At 32.9% G+C, this 27,287-nt stretch overlaps 2 protein-coding genes across 3 annotated transcripts; both read right to left on the bottom strand.

Annotated features, from left to right (window-relative positions):
• Nucleotides 1-5,245: 5,245 nt before the first annotated feature.
• On the bottom strand, nt 5,246-8,580 carry LOC101252363 (transcription factor BEE 2). The gene is made up of 5 exons (XM_004234507.5): nt 8,001-8,580; nt 7,279-7,467; nt 6,289-6,600; nt 5,558-5,652; nt 5,246-5,465 (listed from the first exon to the last, which is right to left on the bottom strand). The coding sequence occupies exons 1-4, from the start codon at nt 8,229-8,231 to the stop codon at nt 5,584-5,586; spliced, it is 801 nt and encodes a 266-aa protein (XP_004234555.1). The 5' UTR covers nt 8,232-8,580; the 3' UTR covers nt 5,246-5,465; nt 5,558-5,583.
• A 13,478-nt stretch (nt 8,581-22,058) lies between these two features.
• Nucleotides 22,059-26,391, bottom strand: LOC101252663 (U-box domain-containing protein 5-like). Of its 2 annotated transcripts, none has more exons than XM_069296288.1 (5): nt 26,085-26,391; nt 25,913-25,977; nt 23,843-24,948; nt 22,928-23,035; nt 22,059-22,706 (listed from the first exon to the last, which is right to left on the bottom strand). In XM_069296288.1, exons 3-5 carry the CDS (start codon nt 24,011-24,013, stop codon nt 22,332-22,334), a joined length of 654 nt encoding a protein of 217 aa, XP_069152389.1. In that variant the 5' UTR covers nt 24,014-24,948; nt 25,913-25,977; nt 26,085-26,391; the 3' UTR covers nt 22,059-22,331. The 2 variants fall into 2 exon arrangements, with proteins under 2 accessions (XP_069152389.1, XP_004234556.1); XM_004234508.5 differs by having other exon boundaries at nt 23,843-24,025; nt 26,085-26,382.
• Nucleotides 26,392-27,287: the final 896 nt, after the last annotated feature.

Genomic DNA, 27,287 nt, shown 5'->3' on the forward strand with positions numbered 1-27,287 from the left:
AAATCCTGTTAATATTATCTCTTATAAATTTGCGGGTAACGGTAACATTCCGGAAAGTTGTTACTTTTCCGAAAAGTCGTTACTTTCCAAAAAGTAGTTATTTTCCTAACAGACACATTTTTTTCGAAAAGTTGTTATTTTTTCCAAAAGACAAAACTTTCTGGATAAAATGGGTCTGAACAGATTTCACTGAACAGACATGTTCCTTGCTGAAAATGGCTATAAAAGGAACTCAATTTATGATTTTTCAAACACTGCAAATTTTTCTTTCTCTGCATTTATTTTTAACTCAAAAAAAAAAAACAAAAACTGTCGATCGACTGAGTCTGTGTGACTTGTTGTTGTTCTTAAGTTCGTTGAAGTTAAAGAAATTTGAGGTACCGCTATTTCTTTAACAGGTTTAATCCGTTTTATCTTGGGAGAAATTAATCCATAACCTTCGGTACAGTGAGGGGATTAAATTTCTTAAGGACACAGTAGTTTCTGTGGACTCGGATTCATTCTTGTATTTTATATTTTTCTGCTTCATCTTCCTCCAGGGAACAAACCCTTGGGTTCAAAATGAATCTTTAAAAGGAAGATGAAAGACGATGGAACTATTGACAAATATAAAGCAAGACTTGTTGTCAAAGGTTTTAGACAAAAAGAAGGTCTTGATTATTTTGACACATATTCGCCAGTGACTAGGATTACATCAATTCGGATGTTAATTGCACTAGCTGCAGTATACGGTCTTGAAATTCATCAAATGGGTGTGAAAATAACCTTCTTAAATGGAGAGCTTGAAGAGGAAATTTACATAGAACAACCTGAGGGTTTTGTAGTTCCTGGTAAAGAAAAGAAAGTGTGCAAACTTATTAAGTCACTTTATGGGCTAAAACAAGCACCAAAACAATGGCATGCAAAGTTTGATCAAACCATGTTGTCAAATGGATTTAATATCAATGAATGTGATAAATGTGTTTACATTAAAGATACTCCAAATCAGGAAGTTATTTTATGCCTATATGTAAATGATATTCTTATAATGAGCAAAGACATTGCTAATATAAAAGCTACAAAGCGTATGCTTGCTAGTAAGTTTGATATAAAAGATTTAGGAGTTGCTGATGTGATACTAGGAATTAAAATTCTTAAAACTCCTAATGGTCTAGCATTGTCTCAAACTAATTATATTCAAAAGATACTTGAAAAATTCAAATTTTTGAATTTTAAAAAGGCAAAGACTCCAATTGATGTTAATCTTCATCTTGCAAAGAATAAAGGCGAAAGTCAGTCTCAATTGAACTATGCTAGCGTATTGGGAAGCTTAATGTATGTCATGAATTGTACACGACCAGACATAGCTTGCGCTATCAGTAAACTGAGTCGATACACAAGTAATCCTAATCATAATCATTGGTTGGCAATGAAGAGAGTTTTGGGATACTTAGATGACACTCAAAACTATGCTTTACATTACAACAGATATCCAGCCGTTCTTGAAGGATATAGTGATGCAAATTGGATTACTGGGTCAACTGAAACAAAATCCACAAGTGGATACGTTTTTACTATTGGTCGAGGAGCAATATCTTGAAAATCATCCAAACAAACATGTATAGCTCGCTCTACAATGGAGTCTGAATTCATTGCTTTAGACAAGGCAGGTGAAGAAGCTGAATGGCTCCGGAATTTCTTAGAAGATATTCCATTTTGGCCCAAACCAATGGCCCCTATATGCATACATTGTGATAGTCAAGCTGCAATAGGAAGGGCTGGAAGCATTATGTATAACGGCAAGTCTCGTCACATAAGACGAAGACATAACTCTGTGAGACAACTACTCTCTAGTGGAATTATCACAATTGACTATGTGAAGTCAAAAGATAATGTGTCGGATCCACTTACAAAAGGCCTAAATAGAGAGGGAGTTGAAAAATCATCGACGGGAATGTGACTATGGCCGAGAACAAGTCATCGTGGCGGTAACTCTACCTAGAAGACTGGAGATCCCAAGATCTAGGTTCAAGGAGATAAAACAAAGTCATTGATGACGGTTCAACATTGTCAAAGGAAAAAACTATTATTATTATTTTATGGTCCATTCTCATGATGAGACAATGTTTAGTAACCAGGATAAAGACATAAGGACTTTTTAATGGTTTCTAAGTTTGATACAGGGAATATCAAATGGTGTATCTATGGGATAACACATTTAGAAATCACCTATGTAAGTGTGAAGTGTAAGTCGCTTCAAGGAGAATCCAGTAAGGCCAGTTCTTTAAGCACTTACTATCCAAGATGTGTTCATGACTGAAACGAACAAAACAATGAGAACTAAGAACAGTTCAAGGGTTGATTGTGTGACATATGTTTTCTAGGTATACACCAAAGCTCGACGGTTCAAAGATATCAAATCTACCGATTGACCGAGTATATCCGATATATGTTCACTACGGAAAGTTTAAAGGGAAACCTACTTATCCAGATGCGATTAACCTTTACCTACAAGACACACAAGTTTTTTCATGCATATATTTTAACAATATCCTTCCCCATTCATGTGGGGGATTGTTGGGTTTTAGCAAGTGTGAATGGGAAAAGAAAAGAGAGAATATGAAAAGTGAGGGAACTACTTTGGAGGGAAAATGAAAAGTCATTTGCAAAATGCAAATGAAAAGTCATTTCTCCCATATCGGCAAAAGAAATGGAAATTGTTATCCTTATAGAAGGAAACACTTCCATTACTTCTTAAAAGAGATAAGAAGAAGATGCCCCCTCGCGCTGTCGTCGTCGTCGCTCGCTCGGCTCGGCTTTGGCTTGGATTTGGATTTGGCAAATGATGTGATTGATAGATAAATTTTTTGGACAAAATTTATTTAATCAGTTTTTGTTAAATCAAATAAATCCTGTTAATATTATCTCTTATAAATTTGCGGGTAACGGTAACATTCCGAGAAGTTGTTACTTTTCCGAAAAGTCGTTACTTTCCAAAAAGTAGTTATTTTCCTAACAGACATATTTTTTTGAAAAGTTGTTATTTTTTCCAAAAGACACAACTTTCTGGATAAAATGGGTCTGAACAGATTTCACTGAACAGACATGTTCCTTGCTGAAAATGTCTATAAAAGGAAGTCAATTTTTGATTTTTCAAACACTGCAAATTTTTCTTTCTCTGCGTTTATTTTTCTCTCAAATAAAAAAAAATAAACTGTCGATCGACTGAGTCTGTATGACTTGTTGTTGTTCTTAAGTTCGTTGAAGTTAAAGAAATTTGAGGTACCGCTATTTCTTTAACAGGTTTAATCCGTTTTATCTTGGGATAAATTAATCCATAACCTTCGGTACAGTGAGGGGATTAAATTTCTTAAGGACACACATTAGTTTCTGTGGACTCGGATTCATTCTTGTATTATATTTTTCTACTTCATCTTATTTCTGTTTCTGTTTATTAACCTTATAAATACAGGTTATTGTAAGAATAACACTTATTACCCCTAAAATTATTTTAAAAATAATTCTATACCCTTGTTATGCCTATGTGGCACTAGCTTGGGAAAAAATGTCAACACGCACTGGATCCACAAAATAGTGTCACATAGGCCGAAAAGAAGTAGAAAATTATTTATAAAATAAAATCCGAGATAATAAGACCTTAACATAATATAAGCGTGTCTCTGAAGTTTCAAACATAGTTTGAAAGGTACTTATGCATTTTCCTTTTTTTTTTTTTATCAAAGATTTCATACTAAAAGAAGTTTAGTTCAAGAGAGTACTGGGCATCCACCTCGATGGAATGCGCATTGATACTTATTTGGGCCACCCAACTTAGGAAAATATTACTTCCTTCGTTTAAAAAAGAATGACTTTATTTTCTCTTTAGTTTGTTTCAAAAAAGAATGACTCATTTCCTTTTTTAGCAACATTTTAACTTTAACTTTCCACATGATATATTTAAGACTATTAGATTAAATGACATTTATGTACATTTGACCTAACTTTAATTTAGAACCACAAAAATAAAAAGTCTAATTTCCTTGTCGGTGGCATTTGTGTCTATGGTTGAGGCTACTAGTCAAAAGATGTGATCTATGTCCTTTGGGGGAGGTCACAAAGGTCGAATTTTAAATTTACTTTCAGGCATTTACTATAAAGTGAGTGATCCATCGATAGTGTACATGGATATAAAAGTCGAAAGGAAGGTTTTGACCTTATTAGGGGCATTTGTTGATCATATCCAATTGAATCTTTTGTTGGATTCTAATTGATTTTTCTAGAGACTCTCATTGATGTGATTGTAGGTTGATAAGAGACAATTACTAGTTAGACCCATATCCTCTTTTGCTTAATATGGTTACAAGGATTAGTTAGTTGTTGATAATGTTTTTGAGCCCCCTCTTAGGGAGGGAAAACAAAAGTTTCTCAAAATCACACTCTTTATTTTGGTGGATGTACCTAATCTTAATGCGTTTGTTTTCTCTCAAGATGGGCCATTGTATGCTCTCATGTATAGTATTTGAGTATGGTATCAAGGTATATCCAATGAAGTTGACTCTATAGCCCTTGTGAATTATCCACCCAACCCTAGTGCCATTTACACAATTTTGGTCTATTAAGTGTGGTGTGCTTTTACTACCCCTATTAAACAATTCCTTACCCATGAGTTTGTTGGGGTTTTGAAAAACTCTTTATGCTAAGCTAGCCAAAAGGACTTTTCTTGTTTCACTCTTTTTATGTTGTGGATTATAAATTCAAGGGAAAACACTCAAATATGTTATCGAACTTTCAGAAAAAATTCATTTATGTCATTTGTTAAAATTATGACATATCTATGCCATTGCCGTTTAAGAAAAGACTTATTCATGCCATTATTTTTTAACAGATTAGTTTTGAAACGTGGCCAATTATAATTTGGTCACGTCATCAATTTTTTAAATTAAAAAAAAATCAAAATTCTGAAAAAAAATTGAATTAATTTTTTAAATTAAAAAAATTAATGACGTGACCGAATTATAATTGGTCACGTGTTACAAATGATTTTGCAAAACCATTGTTAAAAGATAACTACATGAATGAGCCTTTTCTTAAACGACAATGACACAAATAAGCCAAATTTTTAACTGATGGTATAAATGAGCCTTTTCTAAAAGTTTGATAACATATTTGAGCCTTTTCCCTAAATTGAACCTTTCGTTAAATTCAATTGAATGAATTTTGTTAATACATAAACCCAACCATCTCTTATTGCAAAGTTCTTCCACTATTAGTATAATTTTTTTTTTATAAAAGCATTTTAAATCAACACAAACAGGGAGAAAGAGTTTTAACAAGATAATTACATCCAAATAAACAGTCCCAACATTGGCTATACATGTGAACATATTCTTATATATATGCCCCAATAAATGTACTAAAAGATGTGAAGAAAATTTGTACTTCAATAGCTAATTACTCTTTATAATTGCAATTTATCATTCCTGCACCTGCAAAAAAAACATTAAAAAAATAATGTCAGAAAAATATGATTTTTTTTTGAATTTTCACATCAATTTAATTAGTCAAAACCAAAACCAACCTTGATTAAATAATTTGGTTTTTCTGTTACTTCTGAAACCGTACACCAAAAAGGCATTGTAGATCAGTTTCAAGATTTGGTAGTTGTTGTAATGCCTGCAAATGAAACAATTCCACTTGAGATATAAAAGAAAATATGGAAAATCTTTGAGAATATTTTAAGCTAGAATTAAAAAACAGAAAATATTTTTAGTTACTTAATTATATTATGTCTTCACACGTCACCCTTATATGTTGGCCTGATTTTTCTTAGGTCAAACAAGTGGAAAAAAAGTTTCGCTTTTCAGGTGGCTAAAATCATGTTAAATTGCGTGTTACTGTAAATAAATAATTTTTAGTTCTAATTTAGCCCTACATGCTAGCTAAAAAAAGAAGAATTGTCTAAGGTATATAAAGAGTCCTGAAATCTCGCCTCTATCGTTAGACGTGAGACATTTCTTTTAACACCCCCTCACGCCCATACACTTTCTAGACTGGAGTGTGCACAATTATGTACGGAGAGTGTATTCACAATCCACAAATTGGATTCAATGGGTCTAACTCTGATACCAGAGTAAAGAAATGATTTTTCGACCTAACAGAAGTCCAAAAGTTAGCTCAAAGGAAGAATAATTGTACAGGTCATACGGAGTCCTGAAATTTATCCCGATATGACATAAGACATGTCTTTAAACGAACTCAACATTTTTAATTACTTAATTATATTACGTTTCAAAGGATCAAAGAAATTACCAGAACATTTGAAGAATCAAGAACAGCTTCTGGGAAAGACATCAAACAATTTTCTCTTCTTTGTGTAACACCAATATTAATGTTTCCTTGTTGTTGTAAAAATGTTGGATTAGGTAACTCCTTGGCAAATAAATTGTCTGTGTTCACATTGGAAGTGGCAAGTTTGATGGAAAGAAACTCCACTTGTTTTTGAAGAGATTGAACATAATTGATGATTTCATCAAGCATTCCTGCTTTGCCAATCACTTTGTTACAACCTGGTACTAAATCTTGTAAACATTTCATCTTCTTGCTTATTTTCTCCCTTCTTGCCTGCAAAAATTGATTGATAAAAGTAATTAGCCTAATTAATTCCTAAAAAAACGACAGTTCGATGCAGGAAGCATCTCATGTTCACTTAGGGTTCGGGGAAAGGCCTCACGCTCAGAGTAATATAATATGGGCAACCTATCCTGATGTAAGCATCAATAGTTGATTTCATGGTTTTGAATCTGTAACATATTAAGTCACACGGAAATAACTTCACTGTTGCTCCTAAGGGTAGGTGATATAAATTCATCGATAGCCATCACTACAACATGTTAGCTTGGAGGATGAAGCATCTCACATTCACCTAGAGTTTGGAAATCGAGCCACATCTTATAGGAGTGTAATGTAGACGGTCTGTCTTGACCTGATTTCACAGCTTGAACCTATGGTCCACAAGCGGATACTTATACTAGCTGCCTTCTACTAGAGTTTAAAACATAAATCCATTGGTAGCCACAACTACAACAACATAACAATAAACAAAGCATCTCAATGGATGAAGCATTCCACATTCACCCAAGATTCAAGGAAGAATCACACCTCCAAAGGGCGTAATATAAGCATTCTATTCTAAGCAAGTACCAATGACTGATTTCACGACTCAAACTTGTAATCCACGACAACTCAAGTTACAGTGATGCTACAAGCTAGAAACTATTAATGTAGTAAGAGATCACTTACTCTCTCAGCTAAGCTGTGGCTATCAGTAGCTTGGCCGCGACGAGCCCTAACATGAATAAAATCAGTATTTTTAGCCTCTAAATTCTCCTTCGAATTCTTCCCTTTTTCAGTTTTCACGATCATCTCTGTCTTTACTTCCCCTGCTTCTCCATCAAGTCTTTCAACTTTACATTCATATTCTTCATAAACCTGAAAAATGAACAAACAACATAGGAAAATTAGGGCTCCAATTGCTAAGCCAAAAATACGTCAGGTGATTTCTTTTTATCTATTTTAATCTCGATAGATTGATTTGTCTGATGGCAACTCAAGTAATAATCATTATTTTACAAAGTCATAATTATATTTTCTTCAACGTATTAAAATAAAGATATAACTATTAGTTGAGTGATATGACATTCTTATATTTGTATTCGTGGGAGGTAAATATCATATACATATGATCTATATGTACTATCATTTATTTTATATCATAAATTTCAAAAATCTGTTTTTATATTTTTAAGTTTTCGTATCCAGTTAACATCATCACATAAATCGAGATGCAAGAAATATCTACTTAGGTGGCCTAATTGAGGTGCTTGTAAAATAGAAAATCTTAATAACTCAGTTGATTGACTATCTAAACTTTCACCTTGTTAGTGAAGTTCGATCTATCTAGGTGACGAAAGCGAGCTCGGACGCAATCATTAATAGAATAAAAATAGAAAACATTTACAAACCTCTGATTTTCTCTTCTTGCTTGTCCAATTCCTCTTTTCACTTCCAAAATCAATTTGTGTGTCAATCTTGAAGGGAAAATTCTGAAATTGACTGAATTCCATTGTATTTTCACTCATTAAACTATTGAGTTGAGCAAGATTTTGATTTGGCAAAGAATTAGAAGTTTGTTGTTGTTGTTGGCATTGGTACAAATGTTCAAAAATAGCTCTTTGTCTTTCAAGAATGCTCATTTTGAAAAATATTGGAAATGAATTTTTGGCAAATCTGAGTTTTGTGGTACTGTACTTCTAATCAGTGGAAGTTGATATTATTGAATGGAGATTTATATAGATAAAGTATAAGTTACTATTTGGATATAGATAAAAGGCAGAAACAGATTCAGAATTAGAACTTGATGAGTTTAACGGTTAAGATTTGATATTATCGAATCAAGTATAGTCTCCCAGTTTTAAATTCTGTGAATGTCTATATTGCTCGGACTCTTCAAAAATGTCAATGAATATGGGTCAAATTCACAAAAAATAATGTATTTTTTAAGAATTTGAAATAAATGCAGCAACAAAAGTGAAGAGTCCGCGCAACTAAAATACCTTTTAGCAGGAGTGGATTTATAGGCAAAAATACGGGGCACATGAATATATGGTTTTGTGTAATTTAAATTACTTTTAAATGTACAAATATATCGTTCTTTTAAAAAAAATCAGATAAAAAAAATATATCACATAAATTAAAATTAAAAAAAGAATATTTTTAACATCATGTGTTCATAATTTACTCATCTATGTTATCACATTTGGGGCATATGACTGGACATGAAACTATAAGAAACTGAATAATTTCACAAATATTCTTAAAGTATGTGACATATCAATAATTATAAGAGCTTGTTATTGAAACTAAATTGAGAAACTGAAAAATTAACAAAAGTTTCTAAATAGTGAAATATGTCTTCTCTTTTTTAACAACAATAGTAAGAATAAGAATAAAAATATTATATATAAAGAATACTATAAATAAAATAATATTTGTTATATATTATTTATTATATAAATTTATATTTTACATAAAATATATTAATTCACTTATACCGACCTCCAGATAAAGGGAGAGGGACAGAGAGGGGCCTTAAAATCAAAGCAAATCAAGAATGTGTTGATAAGCCATGGTAGGGTTCAATGAGTGGACATCCAACTCCTCACTTAGTTCAAAAGCCATTATTATAAATGATATAATATATTTTTTTTTAATAATATTTGTCTATTATTAATTTTGTAGATATTTTAAAAAATTATAAATAGAAGTATATATAATTTTATTATGTCATTCTTTGAATATACTAAATACATTTTCTTGAAAAATGCAACAGAGAAATAACTATGAAGAATCTAAGTGTAAAAATATCTATTGATTTCATAAATCAACCAAAAACAAACAAGACAAAACAAAATAAATCACGATTCGAGACACCAAATTTACATGAAAATCTCTTCAAAGTGAAGAACAAAAATAACAAGATCAAAGCTCCACTATAATCAACAAGAATTACGAATGTGTTCTCTAAAATTACCACCAAAGAATTGTCAAACAATGAGCGACAACTACAAGATAGAACAAAAAAACTAGAAAAGAAAAAAAGAATAAAATTACCAAATACAACTGTTCGACCAAGGGAAAGATTTGTTGGATATTCACCATGAGTTTCTTACCATAATTGGGTTTTCCTTTATAAAAAGGAGAACATAAAGTCTCCATATTTGGCCAATCATATTTCTTTTAGGAAAATGTCTATTACTCTATAAATAGAAGTTCATTCCTTCTAACTTAATGTCATTCACAATGTATTCCTGTGGGCTTTGAGAGTTATGTGTAGGGGAGAAACGATAAGGCACAAGTGATACGTTGCTAATTACTTCTATGAACCTCCTTTTGACTCATGCAAATAAAAAGGCGCCCGTAAGCTCTAGTTTGATTGGGGGATCACAACTAAGATCAGTGGTATAAAAATTTTCGTTATCGAAACAAATATTTTATTTCAGGATTTCTCACCTGTTTGTTACCTTCTTTTTTACAAAAACAAATTCTCTTGATATCTTTACTCTCACATTTATATAGTGAATTTCTCATCTTTTCTAGCGAATGTAAGTATATAAATCGAATCACGTTAAATTTTTGTCTTTTGATATATATTTCTTGTTTATTTTCTTACTCATGATCTTTAAGATTTGCTTTGTTAGACTTCGCATGCCATTTAATTATTTCTAATCTTAAAGTACTAAATATGCATGACAAAACATCATGAAAAGAAAAAGAAGTATCTACACCCAAATAATACTATAGTCAATGTGGAAATTAAAGAAAAAGAAGTATCTACACTCATATACTATCCTGGTACCGAAACGTGGCACCCGATCCATATACTATCCTGGTGTCGGAATGTGACATTCCGATCCTCATATACTATCCTGGTACCGGAACGTGGCACCCGATCCATATACTATCCTGGTGTCGGAACGTGACACTCCGATCATCATATACTATCCTGGTGTCGGAACGTGACACTCCGATCATCATATACCAGGGGCATTCGTAAGACCAAAAGACATTACTACAAATTCGTAATGCCCATACCTGGTCCGAAAAGCAGTCTTGGGCACATCTGCTGCCTGTATTTTCAATTGATGATAACCAGATCTCAAGTCGATTTTTGAGAAGGTACAAGCGCCTTGTAACTGATCGAACAAATCATCAATGTGAGGAAGAGGATACTTGTTCTTAACCGTTACCTTATTCAGTTTTCTGTAGTCTATGCACATCCGAAATCTTCCATCCTTCTTCTTCACAAATAAAACAGGAGCACCCCAAGGGGATGCACTTGGTCTAATGAAGCCTTTGCTCAACAACTCTTGAAATTGAGCTTTTAACTCCCTTAACTCAGCGGGAGTCATTCTATAAGGGGGTATAGAAATGGGGCGAGTACCCGGTTCAAGATCGATGCAGAAGTCAATATCTCTATCCGGTGGCATATCAGGAAGGTCTGCAGGAAACACATCTAGAAACTCGCGAACTATCGAAACCGACTCAATTGAAGGTACTTGGGTGGTATCATCCCTGAGGTGTGCCAAGAAAGCTAAACAACCCTTACTAACCATTCTCTTAGCACGAAGAAAGGAGATGATACGAACCGGATTGGAAGTGTAGTCACTCTCCCACACTAACAGATCTGTCCCAGGCTTGGCTAACGTCACAGTTTTAGCATTACAATCCAAGATTGCAAAATTTGGGGAAAGCCAAGTCATACCCAGAATTACATCAAAGTCAACCATTTCTAAGATAACCAAGTCTACATAAGTATTGCTCTCCATAAAAGTCACAGGACAAGACCTATACACCTTCTCAACTATCACAGACTCACCCACCGGAGTAGAAACACGAATAGGCATGTCAAGCAATTCACAATTTAATTTAAGACCAGTAGCAAATGAGGAAGATACATATGAAAATGTGGATCCAGGGTCAAATAATACAAAAGCCATGCAATCACAAACCAAAAGATTACCTGTGATGACAGCATCAGATGTCTCCGCTTCAGATCTCCCAGGGAAGGCATAACAATGGGCCCTATCACCGGTCTGCCCGTTGCCTCTACCAGGTTGCGCTGCAGTAGTTCCCATTTGTCCGTCACCCCCGCCATTTTGGTGACCACCATTACCTCGGCCACCACGCCCTCCAGAATGACGGCCTCTTCCATGACCACCTCTACCTCTGACTATTTGAGGTCTGTAACTCTGTTTTGGACAATACCTCTTAATGTGTCCAGTCTCCTCACATCCATAACATTCTCTGGATTCAAGCATAGGTCTCTCAGAGAAGTGTTGACCGGTCTGAGGTGGACCCCCAACTACAGTCTGTAGTGAAGACTGAATTGGTCGGACTGAGTAACCTCCTGAACCCTGTCCTCTAGAGTAAGAACCATTAAACTCACCTCCCTTTCGAAACCTTTTTGATGTCGATGCCATGGTGAAGTCATCTGGCTTCACTCCTTCCAACTCTATCACGAAGTCTACCACTTCTTGAAAGGATTTTGCCGTAGCCGCTACCTGTAAGGCTGAAATGCGCAATTCTGACCTCAACCCTTTCATAAAACGGCGAATCCACTCTTGTGGACTGAAACAAAGTGGGGTGGCATACCTGGATAATGCACGAAACTTAGCCTCATATGCATTAACCGACATCCTACCTTGCTCTAGGCTCAAGAACTCATCTCTTTTCCTATCCCTCAAAGTCCGGGGAATATACTTCTCCATAAACAAGCTAAAGAATGATGCCCAAGTCATAGGTAGTGCCTCTGTTGGTTGACACTCAACATGTGACCGCCACCACATTTTGGCGTTCCCTTGAAACTGATAAGTCACAAACTCAACACCAAACCGTTCTACTATACCCATCTTGTGTAGTAGCTCATGACAGTCAACCAGAAAATCATAGGCATCCTCAGATTCAGCACCCTTGAAGACTGGAGGTTTCAATTTCAAGAACTTACTGAAAAGTTCATGCTGATCATTTGTCATTATAGGCCCTGTAGTCAGACGAGGAAACGTGCCTATTTCCAATGAGGCATCCATGCGGGGAGCCACAGTAGCCGCATATTGTACCTCCGGAACCTGAGGTGCTGGTGCAGAAAACACTGGAGGTGTCTGGCCCTGATCAGATAACCCGCTAAGATAAGCAAGAACCTGATTGATCATCTCTGGGGTAGGTTGGGGTGGCAATCCCTCATTCTGTACTTGTTCATTCTCCCCTTCCTCACCCTCTCTTACCACTTCCTCAGTCGGTGGAGGAGTCACCACCCTAGTATCAGAGGGGCTAGGTGCTTGCCCTCTTCCTCTAGAGGACGTCCTCCCACGACCTCTTCCACGGCCTCTTGCCACTACTCCTCTTAGAGCTACAGCCCCAGTGGCTGACTCAGACGCTTCTTGTCTTGCCGGTGTTGGTGTTGGCGCAGTCGTTGCTCTAGTTCTAACCATCTGCGAAATAGAGTGAAGATGGTCAGATACCAATTTGTATCACCTAGATACCAATTGGACCCAAGTAATAGCACAAAAGAAGAAAGAAAGAATGGAATTTTCCTAAAGTCTTATAGCCTCTCAAAGAAAAGTAAAGGCGTCCCCCTACCGTTCCTTAAGACTCTACTAGACTCGTTCTTGTGTGATGAGACCAACGAACCTAATGCTCTGATACCAAGTTTGTCACGACCCAAAACGCGTCGTGAGTGACACCCACATTTATTCTACTATGTGAGCGAACCTACCAATCTAAACCTCAACATTTCAACCATAATTAACATAATATAATGCGGAAGACTTAAACTCATTAATAAAAATCGATTAAATAACTTCTAAAAATTCATTACTTATTATTCCCAAAATCTGGAAGTCATCATCACAAGAACATCTATCCTCAAATCACTAATTTTAAGAGTATCTAGAAAGCTAGAATAAATAAAAAGCTAGTCCATGTCGGAACTTCAAGGCATCAAGACATGAAGAAGAAGATCCAGTCCAAGCTAGAAGCGTTAGCTCACCCTGAAATCCGATGTAATGAAGACTGGCTAGAGTTGCGGTTGAGTTGAAGACGACGGTACATTTGTTGTACTCCACAAATAACGAAGAAAGAAACATACAAGTAGGGTTCAGTACAAAACACAGGTACTGAGTAGATATGATCGGCCAACTCAAAATAGAAAACAGTATACATCAGATAATATCATAAAATCAACTACAATACTCAACATGCGGCATTTACAATTACCATAACCCTTGGTCACAACACCAAGCACATCAATGAGGACTCACGCCTCCCCATCATACTCATTGGGAATTAGGTTCATTAATTGAGTATATTAACATATTTCAAGATTCATTCTCTTTACTAATCCTGGTGCCGGAACGTGACACCCGATCCATATTCTATCCTGGTGTCGGAACGTGACACTCCGATCCTCATATACTATCCTGGTACCGGAACGTGGCACCCGATCCATATACTATCCTGGTGTCGGAACGTGACACTCCAATCCTCATATACTATCCTGGTACCGGAACGTGGCACCCGATCCATATACTATCCTGGTGTCGGAACGTGACACTCCAATCCTCATATACTATCCTGGTACCGGAACGTGGCACCCGATCCATATACTATCCTGGTGTCGGAACGTGACACTCCGATCCTCATATACTATCCTGGTACCGGAACGTGGCACCCGATCCCCTAATCTCACTACTTTCGTTCATCAAGCCTTCTTTTATACCAAGGCATTATCATTAACAAAGTAGATTAGGGCTTTTCAAGATTTAGGATTCAATAGCTTCATCATGCTTATTTTATCACAATTATATAATCACATTCATGCAAGCATACAATTAAGCATATAGAAGGGTTTACAACACTACCCAATACATATCATTCGCTGTTAAGAGTTTCCTACGAATAGCATAAAAACCATAACCTACCTCCACCGAATATTCGTGATCAAGCAAGCAATTTCCCCAAAGCCTTGTTATTCTCTTCGTTCCTCTCTCTCTTGATCGATTCTCCCTCTCTTGTTCTTTCTATTTTTCTTATTCAAACCCCTTTTTCTTTTACCCTAATTAGCATATAATTAAGTATAACAGATGATAAATCAACCCATTAATTAATTCAAGGTTATCTCTTTTAACCCTCAAGAAATTGGATTATTAATATTCACCCACTAAATTTATAATTATAGCAGAAATAGTCCAAAACGTCCCTTAGAACATTTAAAGAAATCCGACCCAGCCTGGAATTACGCAGTCTGTAACGGGCCGTCGTGCCTGCGACGGTCCGTCCTGCTGAGTCGTCACAGAGTTCAGAGACTAGATTTTTACCAAGGGTCTGTGACTGCCCGTCACACCTGTGACGGTCCGTCCTGCCACTTCGTCGCGAAGTTCAGAGAGTCGATTTCAGTACCCAAATTTCAGAATTCTAAGTGTTTTGGAACGAGACCCCCACGACGGTCCGTCGTGCCCATGACGGTTCGTAGTGGGATCCGTCGACTTAGCCAGTTTTTCCAGAAATAAAATCTGCTGCTCAAAACGACTAAACAGGTCGTTACAGATTTTCCTTATTTTAAAAAAAAAAATTTAAAATCGCTGCCTAAGTAGCGCTTTCATTTTTTTTTTAAAAAAATCACATTTTGTAAAATTGTTGTAGAGGCAGCAAATTTGCTTTTTCAGTGGAGTAAATTGTTGTTGATGCAGCGATTTTGCTTTTTTCAGTGGAGTAAATTGTTGTTGATGCAGCGATTTTGCCGTTTTGGTTAATATAAAATTTTATATACCGTTTGGAATTTTTGTTAATATTTTGTACCCTTTAGGCTCTGAACTCTATTAATATCACTTTGGACAAAATTAGATATGTAATAAATCGCCGTAATAATTTAAACATATAATTACCTTTTCGGTATAATTTCAAGGAGAAATTTATCCCTTTTACCTCCTTTTATAGCATGTCAAAAACAAAAACTGAAAGGACTCTAAATTTCACATGCAATGTCATCTATGATCTATGTATGTGTGTCAGAGAATATTTTCATATTCAAAAATAACCATCACTAACTATATTTAGGGTCCGTTTGGATGGGCTTACTAAAAGTAGCTTTAAAAAATACTTTTAAAAGTGCTGAAACTTATTTTTAAAATAAGCAGTTATGCGTTTGGATAAAAGTGCTGAAGTTGCTATGTTACACGTGAAAAGGGAAAAATGGAAGATAGAGATGTTAGGGTTATATGGGTAATTTGGAGATTGTATAAAAATATTAAGGGCAAAAAGATAAAAATATGGTCAACTTAAAACAACTTATAAGCTAAAAAAAAATAAAAATACCCCTACCCCAGTTTTTAACTTTTGGCTTAAAATAAGTTTTTTTAACTTAAAATAAGTTATTTTGAGTATTGCCAAACAGTTAAATAAGTCAAAAACCAGCTTTTAAGTCAGTTTGACCAGCTTTTAAGATGAGCCAAACAGGCTCTAAGACTATATCGTCAAAAATTATCTCACAATAATAAATATTATATTCGGAAAAAATATATTCGGGCCTAGATTGTGAAATTGCTTTTAATAGAAAAAAAAAACAAAGTGAAAGGCAACTAGAGACAAACTTAGCCAAACAGTTGTCTCCCGTTTGGTGACTGAGACAACTCGTAACAAGTAACGCTACTATGGAAAATCATAAATAGAAGTGAGATTAGAAAATTTTAAAAAAAAATTAATAATAATAATAAAAATAATAAGAATAATAAATACTCCAGTAAGATTCAAGATGATGTATAAAACATAGTAAGAATCATCTTTTTAAAACAAGCTAAAAATAAAAAAAAATAAGACAGATAAATTTAAATGAAGAAAATAATTAATATATCGACCTAATGAATTGGGAAGGTATAATAATTCTAACATTATTATTCAATATAGAATATAGTAAAAAAAAATATTACAATTTCAGTACGTATGATTTGAAATTATTAATCTCGAAAATGATAGACATATTCTTTAATTTTATGATACAGAATTAACATATCCCTCAATAAAAAAATTAGTTTTATATACTTTTGTTATCTAATAAATAGAGCGTATTTATCATCTTCATTAACAAATTAATATTTACTGAATTAAAAAAATAATCTAAAATTTGGTTTCTAATCCCAAAAATGCCATGTAGCTTTCAAATTTACCTCACTATTTTTTAGCCCTCCAAACTTAAGCCTTTAAAAAAAGAAAAGTGGGTGAGGTAATATTTTGTATAGTTGAGTACATTTGTAAATTAAAAAATCAATTTTAAGTTTTTTTTTTAATCAATAAATATGAGTTTGTTAATGAAAATGATAAATATGTTTTATTTGTTTGACATCGAAAATATATATATATATATATATATATATATATATAGATGTGTGTGTGTGTTTTTCGATATCAAACAAATAGAATATATTTCTATATATATATTGAATCAGTGAGAAAAAAATAAAAATATTTTCATATGAAAAATTAGGAATCTTTTCGGTATTTCAATGAAGTTTATTTATAGTAAATTGATTGGATGAAAATGATCTGATGGAAATTTTTGTTTATAACATAAACTTTCTACTAATTTGTGATGAGGAAACCACTATATATAGGGGTGATAATAACATTTGAATTAACTGATTAAAAGTTGTTGATAATGTATTAATTATTAAAATATTTGTGAGTAATAAAATTGTTTTAACTAATAAGTATTATGTGTTTGGATTTAATTAAGTGTACATTGAAATTGATAATAGCTTAATAAGTAGTGTCTACGTTTAATCAGTCTGTCAAAATTAACTTATTTTGAAAAGTATTTCTTATTAAAAGTGATTTATGCTTCGTGTTTGGCTAATTATTTTAAAAGTAATTTCGTTTATAGTTTGTGCCTGACCAATATTTTCAAAAATTGATTTTAAGTGAAAAATTACAAAAAGGAAAGTTATTTACTGATTATAATTTGCAATGCATACGTGATTTTTTGTATACTGGTAATCTTGTCCTAAAAAAGATCAAAATTGCTATTTTTTTGGTGAAACTGTATTATCCATCTTATGATATAATTCAAAGTACTTATTGTTTCATAAAAACTTAATTAAACACCTTCATTTCTTAAAATAAATACTTTTTTAAAAAATAAGTATTTTTGATCTTTTGAAAAACATGGCTAAATAGGTTAGTGATAGTTGACATATTTGTTAAACAAAATATTTTTCATGTCAAAATATTTACAATATTCTTAAATCCATTTAGAATATAGAGATCCATAGAACATATAAAGTACAAACAAATTTTTGACTTATAGGTTGTGAATGCAATATTAACGATGATTAACTAATTCGAGAGGATGATCAGTCACATAAAAAAAATTATAAGAGACAAAAACAATGAAAAATTTTGGGAAAATACTCAAGTACCCCCTCAACCTATGCCCGAAATCTCAGAGACACACTTATACTATACTAAGGTCCCATTACACCCCTGAACTTATTTTATGTGTAATTTTCTACCCCTTTTTAGCCTACGTGGCACTAGTTCGGAAAAAAAAGTCAACCATCATTGGGCCCACAAGATAGTACCACGTAAGCTAAAAAGAGATAAAATATTATTAATAAAATAAGTTCAGGGGGGTAATAGGACCTTAGTATAGTATAAGTGTGTCTCTGAGATTTCGGGCATAGGTTGAGGGGGTATTTGGGCATTATCCCTAAAATTTTCATACTTTCAATAATAGATATTTTATTTAATAAATATTATACATTAATTTAAAATTATTATAAAATTCAAAATCTCCAATCCAAATTCTAATAGTATGATTGGTGAAGGGATAAAGAATGAGTTTTCAAGCAAGTCAACCAATTGAAGTCATCCATGTACCTTATCCACTTAAGAGTAGTATTCTTGTATAAATTAAAGATTTGGGGTAGGGGTGGGCATAAAAGCCGGAAAACCGAAACACCGAACCGAATCGAAATTTTTCAGAATTTCGGTTTCGGTATTTCGGTTTTCGGTTCGGTATTCGGTTTAATTTTTTATATTTTCGGTATTTCGGTTCGGTTTTCGGTACATGTTACTTTGGAATTCGGTATTTCGGTTTAAACCGAAATATTAAATTATAATTTATAAATTATATTATATTTAATAATTATTAATATTAAATAATCTTTTTTAAAAAAATAAGAAATCCTAAGTTGAAATATCAAAGCCCATTAAGTTGAAATATCAAAGCCCATTAAGTTGAAATATCAAACAAAAAATTGAAAAAATTGTTAAGTTTAAAAAGCCCACTAAACAGGCCCATTAAAAAACCGAAATAAAAAACCGAACCGAATTAATAAAAACCGAACCGAATTAACAAAAACCGAACCGAACCGAAATATTTCGATTCGGTATTCGGTACGCAATTTACAAAAATCGAAAACCGAAAAAACCGAAAAAAAACCCGAACCGAACCGAAATACCGAATGCCCACCCCTAATTGTGGAAAAAGTCCAAAAGTAAAAAAGAAAATATACTTTTTTTTGGGGGGTAATTGAAATAATTTTGATGTGATATGAATAATGAAAGATGCAATGTTTCCAAATATTATTATAATTAATAATGATTTTTTCTTCTTCTCTCTCTTCATAGTTGGAAAGCCAAAATTTAGAGCAAAGACAATGAACTAATAATATGATATGTTTTCTTTCCAAAAATGGTTACTAGTTAGTTAGTATGTCCCTTGGAGAAAAGGAAGTAAAACCTTTTTTTGCTTTTGGAGGAAGTAAGTTGAATAGGTGGAAGCTTGTGAATAACTCACCATAAAGATGTCAAATAATTTAAGATGAAAAAAAAAAATTGGTTCAGTATATATGTGAAGGAAAATAATGAAATTTTGAAGTAAATGTAAAATTATTTACGTGTGATTTGGAGCTTGTTTGGATGGTTTTAATTTGACAATTATAAAATCAAAAATGATTTTTTTAAAACTAAAAGCTAAAAGCTAGGTGAGGGATGTTTTTTTTCAACTTAAAAGTCATTTTATGTTAACCATGTATATTACCTTTTTACCCTTAATTATTTTATTATTATTATTATTATTATTATTATTATTATTATTTTATTTATTTTTATTATTATATTATTAATATTATTAATATTTTTATTATTTATTTTATTGTTCTTTATTATTATTATTATATATTATTATTATTCTTTATTTTATTATTCTTTATTATTATTATTTTGTTATTATTATTGTTATTGTTGTTAATATTTTATTATTTTTTATTATTATTATTTATTATTTATTATTTATTATATATTATTATTATTATATATTATTATTATTTTATTTTTTATTATTTTTATTATTATTATTATTATTATTATTATTGTTATTATTATTTATCATTATTATGTATTATTATTATTATTATTATTTTCATATTATTATTATATTATTATTATTATTTATTATTATTATATATTATTATTAATTACTTATGGATGTAAAATATATATTAATTTTGTTTCATTTTTTAAGTATAAAAACCTTAAATTAATCAACTTTTATCATGTTAACAACTTTTAAGGGTATTTCAGATATTTTGATTTAAAAAAAGTGTTTACTAGCACTTATTTGTCAAACACATCAACAACTTGTTTTTTAACTTCAGCACTTTTATTCAAACACATAGCTACTTATTTTAGAAATAAGTTTCAGTACTTTCAAAAGTACTTTTTAAAAACTACTTTTTTAAAGTCTATCCAAACAGGCTCTTGTTGTTCATGAGTTTTTGATTAATCACGTGAAATCAATCACTGATGCATGCTTCTAACAGGTTATCTACATCACATTTTAAAGGTCTATCAGGTGTTATAAATTTTGAATCTCTTAAACACCAAGCTAGAGGTTAACTTAATGATTTAGTGTATTCACAATTCACTTTAATTTGAGATTCGAAATTTAAACTTCTAGTACTACATTTTTATTCACCACTTAGCAATCGTCAACTGCAGTCTGTTTTTACTTTTAATTTTAAAATTGTTCGATTTGGTGTAGAGAAGGAGCGCAAAGTATAATATATATATATATATATATATATATATATATATATATATATATATATATATATATATATATAATTGATTCAATGATAAAACTTGAATTTTGATTTTGATTTCACCTCTAACATATGTTCACATTAAATTCGCAAAGAGTAAATTAGGCCCTACATTAATTATTCCTATCTAATATATGAGTGGACACCAACAAAAAAGTTGAGAACATCAGAAGGGTAACCATACTTGGGTGTCCTACAAATTAAACCAGTATCCAAAGTTTCATAAAATTATAATCCTATTTTGTTTATAGATTCTCAATAAATTATATATACATATCAAATGAGTTTTTTTTTAAACACAAATCTAATATTTGATTTTAAATTATTGAGTCTTATCGAATTTATAGCTAAAATTACATCTTTGCCCTTAAAAGTTGGGACCTATTCTCATTGAGTAAAGGCTTTACACACCATTATGAGTTGTGGTGTAGTGATGTGACTGCTCCATCCTTAACCAGATATTTTGAATTTTAAGTTATGACTATTGAGAAAATCATAATAGGAGTGTCAACCGAATAAGTCGTGTAGTGTGCGATCTAAATTCAGTCGAAGCTCCAATACAGGCTCCGACCCCTAGATGAAAAAAGAAAAGGCTTTACACAACTACCCCAAACAACTATGTTTGGGCCATACACCCAAATGATCCATTGCACCTGAAGATCAATCTGAATATTGCAATCTTCATGTAGGCCTAATTAATTGTGCAAGTTAGTGTTACAGACTTTCTTGCATAGTAGAGATGGCAATAGGACGGGACGGGTTTAGAGTGGGGCAACACATGCAGGGCAGCGGATTGAAACAAAATGAGTTGAATTATTATCTTAAAATTTTGAGTTGAATGCTTAGATTCTTTCGACATTTCATGAGCGAGATTTTCCTGAAAATGACAAATCCCTAAACCGAAAGAATTAAAAAGGCTAAAAATATACTTTTTTTTCTTTGAAATTTTAAATATTTTCTCAAAGCTAAGGACCTTGGTTGCTTCTAATGATATAAGTAAGCAATTTAAATGTAATATATTTGGGAAATTAGGATCATATGTAGTATACTAATCTAAGTTGAGGACCTATATATAGGAAACAACTTACTCCATAAAGATAGAGATAAAGTCTGCGTGCATCCTATTTTCTCAACAGACCAGAAAGCATTGGACATGTATCACTCCCTTCAGCAAACCATTTCTGAATCTGAAAAGTCTTTCATATGTTTGTCCAGACGCAATTACAACAGGACTATACATCAATCTCAAAGACAACAACAACGACATACCCAATATAATCCCACAAGTCGAATCTGGGGAGGGTATAATGAATGCAGCCTTACCCTACGTTGGGAAGATAAAGAGGTTGTTTCCAATCCACCCTCAGCTCAAAAGACAAGCATGTAAGGTAAATATAATAGCGAAGAAATCATGTTGAAAACAATGAAGAAGAGAAAAGTAGCAACGACGAAATAATGGGTAATGCTACAGTCGAATAATAAGATACTAATAATAACAATACTAAAAAGGAAACTAGATGACGCTATACCTACTAACCCTCTACCCTAATCTTCAACCTCCATAGTTACCTATCTAGAATCATGTCCTCGTGTTAGAGAGCCCCTCAGAACGTCTACTTCAGCACCGCCAAGTTGACATCTCTAATGAGAGTTCACTTCACACTGATTGTAAAATGGGTAAGAGTCTTCCTTATGAATTTGCTCTGTCACAATTGATTTTCCATGCTTATTAAGGAGCTTAAGAAATATCGATAAGATCCTCCTTTTCGTTGTTTCACCCTCGCCAACTCTATCCATCATCTCTTTTATGGATCTTTTTTCAATTGAAAGAGCTTTTAGAGATGTGATATGAAGCTTCCACATAGCAACTTGAATTGCCTCGAAGGCATATTCTTCAGCCGAATCTGTTGTGTTGACATACCGATGAAGTAATTCCTTTATAACCTTCCCTGCCTCCTCTTCAGATGGGTCCACGCTGAATATCGCACCCCTTAGTTCAGCAATCAGTTGTGATATCTGCAGCCAGTATTTGTCATTAAGGTGGATTGCCACCAAGAAAATACAATAGATAATTTCCATGCAACATAATGTGCAGCCAAATGAGCATTATGGACTTGTTCATTTAGTTGAAAATTCTACTAACTAGCATGCAGAAACACATCAAAAATTATGCAATCAAGACCACCAGAACAGAAAATATGCATAGATGAAGCTCTCAAAGGAATGTTTTGACTGACCTCGGAAGCCAGCGATACTGGAACCATATTTTGCACCTGGTTTAAGCTTTGCTCAAACATGTTTCTTGATTTCTTACATCGTGAGAGTATAGTATCTCCTGTGAATGCCTGGAAATGTAATATAGATTGTTGTTTAGTGACTGAAGATAATAGAGTACCTTCGTTGTGTGTATATAATGTTTAGAAATGTTACATTGGTCATGCAAACACTTAATTGTGTAAACTATATAAACAGAAGAATTGTGTTAGAAGTAGGAATGGCAATGCTATGATATGAATGTGCCTCTACCATCCTACCCGTCGCACATAGTCTTACTCTCTCTTCCTTGACTAACCTAATGTCACGTCCCGCCACCTCACAGTCAAATTTTGCACTTGGATAGGGGCAGAAGAGTCTAGAGTTGTGGAGAGGTTTGCAAAAATTGTAGAATCTTTTAGATTATTTAAAAAGGCTATAGAATTCCTTAGAATTCTCTAGAATAACTTAGATAATTTCCAACTAAGTCTTAGAATTTCCTAGAAAATGTAGAGAATTCTAGAATAGGATTAAAGTGTAAATATTTTAGGGACTTGTAAAATAATTATAAATTACACTTTAGCTCCTAGGTGTTAGAATAAATAGAGTTGCCACTCATTTGTAAATCATCCAACAAAGTATAAACAATCTTTCAAGTAATAAAAAGTTTTCTTCCTTAAGTTGTCAAGTGCCGCACGGAGCTTTAAAGTGTTCCTTAAGTTGTCACCAGTTCAATAAAGCTCAATTGACTAAGTTTCGGAGGAATGGGTTCAATGTAGCATTACATAAGAGATATATTTAACAAAAATAGTGAAGTATAGCTTATTTTGGGAGGTAAATTTAACCCAAAAAAAACTCAAAAAATAAATAGTTGGTTTAGCTTGTTCCAGAATGCATACCAAGTATAGCTTACTAGATTCACTGCAGTGTTGATGTAGTGTCTTGGCTTTGTCAATTTCATTGTTCAACCGACAAAGTATCTCTGTTCCGGAGCATCCAGGACGGACTGCTTCAATTTCAGGAAGTAATACCGAAACTCTAGTTACAAACTGAATTAGTTCCATGCACATTAGATGATGCACCTGTCATCATCATAACCAAGAGATATTAAGTTGATTTGCAAAAGGGAAATATAAGTTTAAAGCTTAAACGGAATTGACTAATAGATCAGTGCATTTAGAAATCTAACAATGTTCAACTACAAAATCCCATCTAACTATAATATTTTTAATAACCTTAGTGTCTGGCCAGCTTGTGTGCACTGCGTTAACACATGTTGTATTGGTTTCCTCTTCTTTTTGAGTTGTTCAATATTCACAATATCACATTCATTACTACAATTTCTTTTATTTTCTAATTGAACTACAATGATTCAATGAACATAATTATTACAATTATATAACTACCATAAATACAATTCAACCATATATTTATTATTGTACTCTCTTCGCATCCTCAAGTTGGAGCTTGAGAATCTCCAAATGCCCAATTTTCCAAGTAGATCATATTGCGACCTTCCAATACCTTTGTAAAAACATCAGCCGAGGAATATAGGATATATGACCGACCAACGGCTCATCTCGACATAGTGTCAAATAACTTCAATTTGGTTTCATGTGGGGTGTTCGACTATAGAAGACATAAATCAAATGATGGAGCGGTATAGGGAGAAAGGAAGAGCAGCTTACATATGATGTTTATTGACCTAGAAAAAACTTACGGTATCCCGAGTCTAAAGGCTTCAGGTTGAGCAAGACTAAAACAAAATTCTTGGAATATAAATTCAATGACACAATTCACGTGTCATACTCAAATGTGGTTCCGTCAGGCCTATGTTCATCAATCTTGTGTCCGATCCTCTGCCATCTTTGGTCACTATAACATTGGAACAATAATTGGTTCTTCCCTATCCAACGCCCAGACCATCTTTATGCTACTATGGTTGACCTCTTCCGTGGCAACCTTTATCTTTTCACATTTGTGTTGTTTGTCCATTCCAGGTAACCTGCGAGTCATTAGCATATTCTTAAAATGTGAACATACCACATTATTGTTTCTCCCCCTCACCTTGAGTCCGGTAAGTGGATCGTACTCGTAGTGCAAACGCCATTGTTCCACTCCTATCATCTTTTCCACAGGCGACACCCGCTCTTCCTGCACCATCTTTGAATAGACGGTAAAGAAGATTGGACCTCACTGTTCCATAGGTTGTTTCTTCTCTTACGATGTCTATCATTGCTCCCAGATTGCCTCCATTGGGACTCAAACCTCATAGTTCTCAACCCACTTCGTTGAACGCTAAGCCACACCCAAGGGGCCATTCTAACTAAGGAATCATTTGATGTAAGGCGTAAGATATAATAATTCTTGGACTCAAATGCAGGACTACTTTTATCCCACAATTTTTACCTTAGTGATGAGATATATAGTTAACTTATCTCGGGATAACTTATTCTCAACCAAACAACCCCTACTATTAGGGGGTCATTTGGTTTGAATACAAATTATGTTGGAATTAGTTATGATCGGAAAATGTTGAAATAAGTTATGATAGAGATTAGTTTTACTAAGATTCTTTTCCATTGGTTGTTTGGTTTGTCATATGCATGGCATAATTTCTAATAATAAGTTATTTGTTTGCAAAAATACCCTCTACGAACAAGTTGTTTTTTTATAAAAAAAAAGGTGTATTTTTGTTATTTAACATTTTTATTCCGAGGTAAATTACCTCGGGGTTAGTATTCCAGCCACAAGTAGGGATAACTTATCCCACACTTTGTAACTAAACAAAGAATTGAGGGGTACTAAGAACTTACCCGGAAATTATTTTTCTTTATCGATCACACCAAACGACAAAGTAAAACCTCTCATTACTGTCAATTTTTTTCTCAATTTCTCTCCCCTTAGGAATGCAAATAAGGAACTAGAAAACAGAGAAAAAGAGAGGAGGAGCTTAGTACTCATAATACCTTAATATCATGATGAAATGGAGGTGTCTCACTCACTTCAGCAGCATCAATCCACATGATAATTTCTGGTAAAAAAACACAAAACTTAGTGTCACATTTGACATACTACTAAATAATATCAACAAGAAGCAAATACAAAGAACAAGGGACCAAGAATATCAAGAATGCTTACCTAGAAGAGAAAAATACACAAACCCTTTTCTTCTTAAGATGTAAAAAAAAAACTTTATCACTAAGCCCAACACCACATTTTCAAGAACTCATAAAAATTCCCAGAAAAAATTTCAAAACTTGGGTTTCAAATAGAGATTTCTTTATATAAAAAGATTCAATTTCTCTCCTTATTTTTCAAATATGAGCCATTTCAAGAGAAACCCACAATCAAGAAACACATTCATTTGCATTTTGCTTTATAAAAGTTATAATCACTCAGCCTCAGCCTTTAATAAGCCTTTCAGCTGTACAAATTCAAGGCTTATAAAGTAAACTTTTGGTTGGGTCCAATTTATAAAGTAGTTATTTTAATGCTCTTTGAGGACCGTTTGGTAGGAAGTATTAATCAAAATAATCCATGGATTAAAATATGATCCAATAAAATTATTGTTTAGTTACTTTATTTAACTTAATCCATGGATTAGTTATACCTCATACAAGGTCTTATTTTATTCCTATGAAAGGGAGACACCTAATCCAAGGTTTAGCAATCTTTGAATAAAACCCTTACATGACTAAATTATCCCCAAATCTTTTTTTCTATTTTTTTTTGTAATTCATGTTCTTTTTTTATTTATATGAGAATATTTATAAATGTTCGTTTAATTCTCCAAATTTATTTCATGTAATTTGATGATTTCACAAACTAATATTTTTTTTCTCCATGTTTGAGTTGTTATATTTGGTTGGTTTTTTGTTTTTTTATTTTTAAATATATTTCGTCAATTGACCACGTGAATGATTTTTTTTTATTTTTTAAATAAGCTAAGCGTATTTGAACAATTTAAGTAGCCTTAAATTCATGTTAAGTTCAAGGTATATTTGACCAACAAAAAATTAGAAATATACCATGTGACATATCACACCTCAAAATTAATAATATTTTTATATTTTTTTAATATTTAACTTGACTAGTTGAATTAAACATAATCTCGCAATAACTAAAGGTATAATAGGAAATAAACTTTTTCTAAAGTTTTAAATCAAACATAAGACTAGGTAGGAAATAATGAACCAAACACTTGCTAAAAAATAATCATGCACTACTAATCCATGCATTACTAATCCATGCATTATGCATATTTGTACCAAACGACCCTAAATTCAATTAGCGCAAACCACTCATTTGATACCTTTTACAATAGTAAAATAAACCTAAAAT

Source organism: Solanum lycopersicum, chromosome 3, assembly GCF_036512215.1.
Source record: "Solanum lycopersicum chromosome 3, SLM_r2.1".
Taxonomy (NCBI): domain Eukaryota; kingdom Viridiplantae; phylum Streptophyta; class Magnoliopsida; order Solanales; family Solanaceae; genus Solanum; species Solanum lycopersicum.

Coding starts and splice junctions, on each gene's coding strand:
- LOC101252363 (XM_004234507.5), bottom strand. CDS start 8,231: ATGAGCATTCTTGAAAGACAAAGAGCTATTTTTGAACATTTGTACCAA. Junction 7,468..8,000: donor GCAAGAAGAGAAAATCAGAG/GTTTGTAAATGT, acceptor TTCATTTTTCAG/GTTTATGAAGAATATGAATG. Junction 6,601..7,278: donor GCCACAGCTTAGCTGAGAGA/GTAAGTGATCTC, acceptor CAATTTTTGCAG/GCAAGAAGGGAGAAAATAAG.
- LOC101252663 (XM_004234508.5), bottom strand. CDS start 25,969: ATGTGGATTGATGCTGCTGAAGTGAGTGAGACACCTCCATTTCATCAT. Junction 24,026..25,912: donor CATTTCATCATGATATTAAG/GTATTATGAGTA, acceptor TGATGATGACAG/GTGCATCATCTAATGTGCAT. Junction 23,036..23,842: donor AATCTAGTAAGCTATACTTG/GTATGCATTCTG, acceptor TTACATTTCCAG/GCATTCACAGGAGATACTAT.